Source organism: Lactuca serriola, chromosome 3, assembly GCF_051521515.1.
Source record: "Lactuca serriola cultivar US96UC23 chromosome 3, Lser_US96UC23_V15, whole genome shotgun sequence".
Lineage (NCBI taxonomy): Eukaryota > Viridiplantae > Streptophyta > Magnoliopsida > Asterales > Asteraceae > Lactuca > Lactuca serriola.
The window spans coordinates 49,082,868-49,092,746 of record NC_136410.1 but is presented as its reverse complement, the minus strand read 5'-3'; the positions used below and the strand labels follow the sequence as shown (position 1 = coordinate 49,092,746).

At 31.7% G+C, this 9,879-nt stretch overlaps 1 protein-coding gene across 1 annotated transcript; it reads left to right on the top strand.

Moving 5' to 3' along the window:
- Positions 1-1,477: 1,477 nt before the first annotated feature.
- On the top strand, positions 1,478-9,516 carry LOC145092210 (early endosome antigen). Its single transcript, XM_079030137.1, has 6 exons — positions 1,478-1,601; positions 5,427-5,521; positions 5,591-8,353; positions 8,440-8,682; positions 8,772-8,885; positions 8,986-9,516. The coding sequence occupies exons 2-6, from the start codon at positions 5,468-5,470 to the stop codon at positions 9,232-9,234; spliced, it is 3,423 nt and encodes a 1,140-aa protein (XP_078886263.1). The 5' UTR covers positions 1,478-1,601; positions 5,427-5,467; the 3' UTR covers positions 9,235-9,516.
- Positions 9,517-9,879: the final 363 nt, after the last annotated feature.

Below are 9,879 nucleotides of genomic sequence, written 5' to 3'. Positions count from 1 at the left end.
TTACTGTTTTAATCAGTTTGTAAAAGAATTTTTAAAAACTATATACTGTAAATGATTCAAAAATGACTTTAAATTTTTATAAAAAATAAGACGTGTATATTTTTGTTTTCCAAATTAAAAATCCTTTTAAAGTTTTATCATATATCATATATTATGAATTCTTTTGAAAGAAATTTGTATAAATAAAATTGTTTAGACACCAAACTTTAGTTTAAAATATTATAACTTTTTTTTTAAAATATTGAACATGATATGTTCCAAAATGAGATGATTCAATTTTTTTTGATTCAACATGTCATGGTCTTAAGTTTCTTATGATCTAAAAATATTTTGATTCAAATATTTTATGATCATTAATTATATATTTCATGATTTAAAATTAAATGATTCAAAATATATACTGACCCATTTTTTTTCTGAAATTCGAAAATGATATGATTAAAAATACTGTGATTAAAAATAATTTCATTCAAAATATTATGATCTAAAAATAATATAATTCAAAAATAGTATCAAAAGAAAGTATTTTGACCGCTAATATTTTTATTATTTAAAACTTTTATAATTGTTAAATATTAAAATCTCGAACCAATATTTAGTTTAAAAAAAAAGCAAAAACAAAAGTAAATAAAAACACTAGTATCTTCAAATATGTAGTAAAAACATTAAAAAATAAAATTAAAATATTTTTTAAAAATTAAAATAACTAAAAATAAAATAAAATAAAAACGAAAAATAAAATAAAAAACCTAAAAATCAAGAATATATATATGTTTAGTTAAAAAAAAAGTAATAAAAAACAAAAATAAATAATAAACCCACTGAAGTGACGTTTCAAAGACGTTCGTCACACACGATTAAATTCTCAAGTCGGTTTCATTTACCACGTACATGCATTGCATGTGAACGCGTCACATTCAAATATTGAGTTTGACGTTTGTGTTCTTGACGAAGTGGTGATAGAAAATTGTCATTGCAGTATTCACTATTTTTTTTAGTATCTAACGGATAGCAGTTCCATATAAACGAGAAAAAAATAGCTTAAAATGGGTGTGATTCAGGAACCAACGGCTTTGATTATGAAAACGGATAAGTTGTTCCCTTCTCATCCCTAGAGTGTAACAAAAACCTCACAATGGGCGCTTGACAAGCATTCATATATTAATGAAAATCAACATATCATTTACGTTTTATCGAGTATTAATTTAAAAAAGAATGTTGAGTTGCTGAAGAAATTTACATAGACATATAAATGATTACTTTTTACAAATTTTAAAAGTTTGTTTTATGCAATTATTGGTAATTAAGAGTTTAAGCATAGGGTAGTGTTGTAATTATGTAAGCAATCTAGTGGCAAATGTGCACGGCAAGTGGTGGCGAGGACACCGTCTTGTATTTAACAATGTCCTAATTGGCTGGCGATTACTATAGACGGCCCCACACCGTGTCTTACCCCCACTTAAGAAAAACTATTGCTACTACTAATACCCTTATACCGACCCAGATTCTCTTCGTCTCTCTCTCTCTCTCTCTCTCTCTCTCTCTCTCGCTCTGAAGGAGGAGCTTCAGTAAAGGTGAAAGAATCGTTTCAGAGATCTAAGGTTAGTCGATACGTGAATTGCTTCGATTGATTTTTAGAAGTGTTATTGTGAATCGAACTTTTGGTTACTTTAAATTTTGGTATAAAGTATGTTGAAATATGGAATAGATTTGGCTGATTTTGTATCTGGAACTCCAAATTTTGTACACAGTATATGAGAATTCGGCATCTGATAAATGAACTACTTAGAATCAATTTCTAGTACTTTTATTTTGAATCACTTTGGTATGATGAAGTATGTGAAATTTTGGTTAGATTCTGTTTTGGTATCTGGAAGCTTAAATTTTGTTAGAAGTATCTGAAAGTTCGGGATCGAATTTCGAATTATTAACTGATCATCGCGCTATTAACTATTTAAGTTTTGCATCGATTTATGGTACTTTTTACAGCTTGAGTTTTTGTTGATCAGCTTTTTCGTATTGTTGCTTTGGCGTATCATGTAGAATTTTCTAGATATATTAAGATCGATATGCTCTGATTTTCTACCTGATTTGATCATAGAACTTTAAATATGGTTTTGTTTATCTGAAGCAAGCTTTTATCGTTTTGCTTAGTTTGAATCAGCTTCTGATCATATTAAAAGCCAGTTGTTATGATAGTCTTGAATTAGTTAAAAGTTAAAACCCAAGCCATAGATTAAATCATCATAAATATGGACCTCGATCTCTTAAAGTAAAACAATATATATGAGGTACCATGAGTTTGGTGAAATTTGATCTATTTCCTATAAGCTGTTTTGATTTCTTCTGGTTGGATGATAGTGCTTGTAAAATTACGAAAACTGCCATCAAACGTCGTTACTAATAATTTAATTGATCAAAATCATTATAACATTCTCTTGAAATACAAGAGATGGTAGGAATTAAATTTTTCCTGATATGGTCAACATAAATCATATCGATCAGTATGACAACACTTTTGTAACAATTGCCCTTAGAAAATGGTCAAAAGTTTGCAAAAGCTTAGAGAAAAGAGTTTTATTCCTGATTTAATTTCAAATTATAATTCCATAAAGTGAAATGAATATCTTAAAGAAAAAGCAGCCTTTAAGACAACGAAACTGATTTTGTTTTGTTCAAGCCTATTTAAATTCCCCAATTAACAATTATTAAAGTTATATGAGTAAAGATGAAATTGATATTTATCTAGCTTTTGCTTAAAATAAAAGCCACTTAATTATTTAGATATATTTAGACTTTGAAAGCAATTATTGTATATATTTGTAGTACTACAATTATTTAGAATTTACATACAAGAGTATAATGTTGTGTAAGATGATGTATGATGATTTTGACTGACAGGACAATGTACCATTTTTTTTTCTTTCACAAATTAGATGTTGCTGATTTTGCGGTTCTAGCATGCTTCATTTCCTAAATTGGTGCAAATCGGAACCGTGTAAATAAAGTTACAGTTACATTATCCCAATATATATAATTTTTTTAAACTAAAAAAAATTATATGGCTGTTTTTTCAAATATAGGATTGTTTATTTATTTATTTTTTTTATAATGACGTACAATTTGTAAATTTACAAGCTTAGAGAGTTTTTTCAATTATTTTAACGGAATCTATAAAAATAATTGATAAGTCCTACAAATTAACTAATAAAAAACTATGATTTTTTTAATGTTTTTTTGGATAGAGTTGATTCGTGTAGAACAATTTATTGTATATATTTATATTTTTTCATATTGTATAATTTGTTGTATATATTTATATTTTTGCATATTCTATAATTTTTATATTTTTTCTTTTTTTCATACACATGCATACATAAATCAAGAATTTGATGTCACAATTTCAAACGTTATAAATACACATAAAAACAAATTATATATCTATTCACATATATTAAAATAACATATAATCATAAGTTTTAAATCAATCCACATATATAAATAAGAAAATAATATACAATACCAAAACAAAATATAGTTTTAGATGAATACAAACACACTAAAAAACTTCATAACATGTACCATATATCTTTAGTTAGAGAAATTTAAATAGACGCGAAAAAGACCACTAAAGTTTCAAAATAGTTATTTTCCATATGTTTTTATTCAGTTTAACTGATTAACCAAGTTTTTATAAAAATCGGTCGGTTCGTTTCGATTTAGAAATAGGCATAATGCCAGTTATAATTAAACCGTTTCTTTTTCCGGGTCCCACTCCAACCGGTTCAAACCAATTTTTAAAACATTGATATAATTTTTTAAAACATAAATTGTTGTGTATAATAAAAAAAACTATTGTGAATTAATCAACTTTTTTTTGATTTATTAGTTAGAGCTTTGTTGTAATAAAAACTCAGCAAATAATCCAAGTGAATGTTCTTACATTTACCTATTTTCTAAAATACAATTTTCTTTAGCTGTTTCCAAAAAAAAAAATACAATATTTTTTTATAAATTTGATGAAAAATTATATTCTCCATTTTTTTCTTTGGATTTCTCATTACTCCCTTTTCATAAAGAACTACAAGATAAAAATCATAAAATTCCAGCTGTGTTGGCTATATTAAGTGTTTTATCGGTAAAGTCTCTATCTCGGTATTTTCTATGCTGACATATCCTCATTCCCCCCGGACCTCCCGTCTATTTGTTTGTTGATGCCGATGACTTTGCCCCTCCAGCTATGCAATTGCAACTTTCCCAATATTGTCTTTCAATTATTTTTCTGGGCCAATAAACGTTCGCACATGTTTCCTTGTACAGTTTACTATATTTGTCTTTCTATTTCTAAAATATATATATGGGGTAACAAAATGGTGACTCGTCCTTTTCTTTTTGTCCTACAGCTAAAAAAGTACAACCTTCCTTCTTTTTGATTTATTATGAACCCGCATTTATATTCATCGGCTCCTTTTGATAATTATTATTATATTTTAATTATAAAAATTTTGCTTTATAAAATCTTTTAATACATTTTGGAAATTCAGAATTCTCACCAAAAGCTATTTTATTATCTATATTTGTTAATATTGTATTGTTAACAGCGACATTTCTTGTTTATATTTAAGATGTCGCTTTCTATGGGTTTTCTGGTCATTTAAATTCTGGTTGTGATGTCGTGTTTAAATTCTTTGACGGTTCATTCTTGTAGATAAAGTCGCGATAATTAATTGAATTGACCTCCATCCATTTATGTTTCTGTTAAACAATGTTTGGAATGATTAAATATTTTAAAGTTGATCGAATGATAATAAAAAGTGAAAACGTGCACGCCAGTTAAGGTCATTAATATCTATTCACAAAAAAAAAAAAAAAAAAAAAAAAAAAAAAAAAAAAAAGAGTAAACTATGCTTAAAAGCTTACACAAAAAAGAAAAAGAAGTTTTTCCTCTCCACAATAGAAATAGAGTGTTCTCATTTTTTTTGGAGTAACGATTGGAACTTCCTCTTATTGATATGCCACATAAATGATTTAATATTTATTTTCTAAAACTTTAAAGTTAAACTATTTGCTTACCCATTATTTTTGCTTCAAGCCTACAACTAAATTGACGTTGTACTTATTGAAATGTTTACTTGCTTGTTCATACTGATTATTACTTTGTTTTTCTTATTGAAAGTTAGTCTAGACTTTTGAGAACTGTCTTAAAAATATTCAAAATAATGTCATTTATAACCGAAGTCTGACATATCCCGCAGAATTAAATTCATAAACGATCACATACATAAATTCTGGTGTAACTGTAGAATTAAATATACAAATAACGGAGGGTATAATTTAGTTCTAGTAACTTTTTTTTTTATTGGATGCCTCTGATCAAAATCCTGATTCATTTTTCGTTGCCTAATATCACAATTTCATGTTTTCAGGGTCTGCACAACAATTCTAATATTATTACAATCAGTCTGCGATGGAAGATGAGACTGTAGCAAGCTCAGAGGTACCAGTCACCAAGGTTGTTGAGGTAAGTTGTACAGTTGTATACTCCTAATACAGATGGCTCATACTGATTTTGATTTATGTGAATATATAGGAAACTAAGGAGGACATAATCCCAGCAGATAAGGAGGTCAAGAAGGAAGAAGAAGCGCCTTTAGATGGGGAATTTATAAAAGTCGAAAAGGAAACTGTAGAAGTAAACGATGTTGAATCCCATACAACATCTCGAGCATTGCCTGTTGAAGATGAAAAACCATCCATCGTTGAAAAAAGCAGAGAAGTACTTGAGGCACAGGAGAAAGTAAGTGAACTTGAGAGCGAATTAGGAAAATTAACCACAGCCCTCAAACATTCAGAGTCCGAAAATACCGATCTCAAAAACCAAGTCTCAGTCACAAACGAGAAACTTGAGCAACAAGAAAAGAAACATGAAGATCTTGAAGCCAGCCATAAGAAACTACAAGAGGAATTCAAAGAAGCTGAAGAAAGATATCATTCACAGGTTACTACTCTGCAAGAGGAACTTCAAGTTCAAGAGGCTAACGTAAAGGAACTGGTCAAAGTCAAAGAATCATTCGAAACCCTAAACAATGAGCTTGAAAGCTCAAAAAAGAAAATGCAAGATCTAGAACATGAGCTAGGTCGCTCTGCAGATGATGCGCAAAAATTCGAAGAGTTGCATAAACAGAGTGGTTCACATGCTGAATCGGAGACTAAAAAAGCAATGGAGTTTGAACGATTGCTTCAGTTGGCTCAAGTGAGTGCGAAAGAAATGGAAGATCAAATGGGTTTAATCCAAGAAGAGCTCAAAGGTTTATACGCAAAAATCGCTGATCATGAAAAGGTGGAAGAAACACTCAAGAACACAACCGTAGAGCTGTCTGCAGCACAACAAGAGTTGGAAGTTTCTAAATCACAAATTGTAGAATTTGAACAAAATATCTCGTCCCTTGATAATCTTCTCTCATCAACCAAGGAATCTCTTCAAGCCAAAGAATCCGCATTTGAAGAACTCAAACTGAAGCTTCAAGAGGAAGAGAAAGCAAAAGTACTGGTCCAAGATGAGGTGGCTTCAATTCGTGAAGAACTCACGAAACTAACAACCGAAAAGGAAGCTCTTAATGTAGTTGTGGTCGATTTGAAAACCGAATTAGCACAAACTAAAAATCATTGTACTGATCTTGAAGCAAAGTTACAGGTGTCGACCGAAAACATCACCAATACAGACACCCTTTTGTCTCAAGCTTTGGCTGAACGTAAAGAACTGGAACAGAAGAATCTTGAGCTCGAGGAAGTTATTCGTGTATCAAAAACCGAATCCGAAGAAGCAAAATCACAATCATCTGTCTTGGAACTCAAAGTGAAAGAAACCGAAACAGAACTCCAACAGTTTTCTGCTAAAATATCCGAGCTTACCTCAACACTATTCACTCTCGAAGAAGAAAAGCATCAACTAAACCAGCAAGTAAAAGATTTTACAGACAAGGTAGCTCAGCTAGAATCTGAGTTGACTCAATCGTCTTCACGTACCACAGAGCTTGAATCGGAGCTTAAGAATGTTGTAGAAAAGGCTGCTGATCATGAAGGAAGAGCAAACACGAGTCATCAACGTAGTATTGAGCTTGAAGATATAATCCAGAAATTAGAATCTGAGTTGACTCAATCGTCTTCGCGTCACACGGAGCTTGAGTCTGAGCTTAAGAATGTTCTAGAAAAGGCTGCTGATCATGAAGGAAGAGCAAACACGAACCATCAACGTAGCGTTGAGCTGGAAGATATAATTCAAACGTTGAATATAAGAGCTGAAAATTCAGGTAAAAAGGCGAGTGAATTGGAGTTGTTGCTTGAAGCAGAAAAGTACAGAATCCAGGAGCTTGAAGAGCAGATTAGTACACTCGAGAAGAAATGTAAAGAAACAGAAGAAGGTTCTAATGTCCATTCCAATAAAGTATCTGAACTCGAAGCAGAACTAGATGCCTTCCGAACAAAAGCAACAGCTCTTGAGGCTGCACTCGAATCTGTCACTAAAAATGAACAAGAATTAACCGAATCTTTGAATTTAGCAACCACTGAGAAAAAACAACTGGAAGACACCTCGAGGAAGTTATCAGAGCATGTTGCTGAAGCAGAAAACCTAGTTGAAGTACTGAGAAATGAACTCAAGGTCTCTCAGGAGAAATTGGAAACAGTCGAAACTGATCTTGGATCTAAGCTTAAGTCAGCTGAGGAAAAACTTGAGGAGCAAGAAAGATCATTGGGAGAAACAGTAGCGAATTTCACTAGCAGAGACACAGAGGCGAAATCGTTACTTGAGAAATTAAACACTTTTGAAGAACAATTAAAGACATACAAAGCACAGTTAGTTGAAGCAAACGAAAGATCTGCTTCGCTAAAAGACGAATTAGATCAGCTTTTACTGATAGAAGCCAATACAAAAAGTGAGAATGAAGATCTCAAAAGAAAGATTTTGGAAACCGAAGAAAATGTTACCAAGTCCACCAATGAGAACGATATGTTGGTTGCAACCATTATTGAGCTTAAAGACAAAGTCAACGAGCTTGAAATTTCACTAAGTGGGGTACACAGCGAAAAGGAATCTGCAGCTCAAGCAATTGATTCTCATGTCAAGACTATAGCCAGTTTAACCGAACAGCATTCTAAAGCCACTGAGCTTGCAGATCTGAAACTTACTCAAGAACTTGCTGCTTACGAGGCCAAATTGAATGATCTGCAGACAAGTTTGACTGCTGCTTTGACTGAAAAAGACGAGACATTCAGTCACCTCCATATCTCCAAAAAAGAAATTGAAGAGTTAAAGGAAAAGTTCACTTCTGAAGGGCAGAATCTCCAGTCTCAGGTAATTTACCTCCTTTTTTTTAAAAAAAAAAAATCTTTGTGGGATTAGAGAAGTATATGTTAATTTTTTTTTTTTCCGAATTCCAGATATCATCATTGATGGAAGAGAACAACATGTTGAATGAAACACATCAAAACGCTAAAAAGGAGCTTCAGACGTATATCACTACACTTGAAGAGCAAGTGAAAGAAAATGCATCTAATGAAACGTCTGTAAAAGCTGAGCTTGAAAGTCTCAAGGCACAAATCGAAGAGAATGCAAAATTATACGACAATTTAAAGAACCTTGAAGAGAAACTAGCAGCATCTCAAAAGACCATTGACCAACAGGTCAGCCTAAAACTGTTTTCCACTCACACGTTCTATTATATTTGCCACATTTGGTGCTGAATTCTGAATCTTATTTTTTGGTTTGTTAGGAGTCGGAAAGAGATGCAGCTTTGAAGGAGGTGGAAGCAAAGAAGGCAGCAATTTTAGATTTGGAGAAACAAATCAAAGACTTGCAGGCAGCCAATGCTAAAGCTAAAGAACAGGTAACAAACAAACACTGTACATGTATACATACATTTATGAATAATTTATTTTTGGTGTTGGTGTTAGGTGTCTGATTTTATGTAAAAATTATAATTACAGGTTACTGATAACTCAAGTGAGATAAAATCAAGGGACTTTGGAGCAACAATGACAACACCATCAAAGCGCAAGAGCAAGAAAAATGCGGAATCATCAAGCACTGTACAGAATAATCAAGCATCAGCCTCATCAAACACAGTACAAAATCAAGCAACTGCTCATGATTCTTTTGGCACAAGCATTAAGTTCATCGTGGGAGTAGCATTGGTTTCCGTGATTATTGGTATAGTTCTTGGTAAACGATATTAGTTAATTTGTGGTTGGTTTTTAATTATATTGTCAATGGCTTTCTTTTTTTTTTTTTTTGGTGGAAAAAAGTTCTTTTTTTATTTTTGGGTTTCTTTGGGGTAGGAATGGGGTTTGATTGGTTTGGTGTTTTTGTCTAAGAACATGTGATTTGGTTTTGATACCCCCTGACCTGCATCAGCTTAAATTTTTGTGATATTGATGCTTCGTTTCCAGTTGTAAAAATGATATGGTTTGTATTTGCTTGTCAAGTCTCTCTATGAAATCTTATTATATGTTTGGGCATATTGCTTGTAATAGCAACCAACTTTTCAAATTTTATCCATTTTAGGCAACCATTTATTTTCCGAATCAAATTAATGCGTATTTTTCATTCTGGATTTACCTTCAAGTTAGTCCTCCTCCTCCTCCCCCTCATATGATCAACCTCATCATGTAGTACATCACTAGTATCAGGTATGTAAGCATATGCTTTAATACTAGCAAACAAAGACTTGATGATTTTATGGCGCTCAACAAACCATGGATCTCCCTTGACAACCGAATTAACCGTATATATGTTTTATTCTTGAGGGTTCTACTGATCAATCATTCTCCATTTCTATCGGTTCACGGATGTCCGTGGATACACCGTACTCACTAACCAGC

Excerpts from the sequence above, each read along its gene's own strand:
- LOC145092210 (XM_079030137.1), top strand. The coding sequence starts at position 5,468 with ATGGAAGATGAGACTGTAGCAAGCTCAGAGGTACCAGTCACCAAGGTT. Across the intron at positions 8,354-8,439 it reads GGCAGAATCTCCAGTCTCAG|ATATCATCATTGATGGAAGA; the intron begins GTAATTTACCTC and ends TCCGAATTCCAG. Across the intron at positions 8,886-8,985 it reads ATGCTAAAGCTAAAGAACAG|GTTACTGATAACTCAAGTGA; the intron begins GTAACAAACAAA and ends TTATAATTACAG.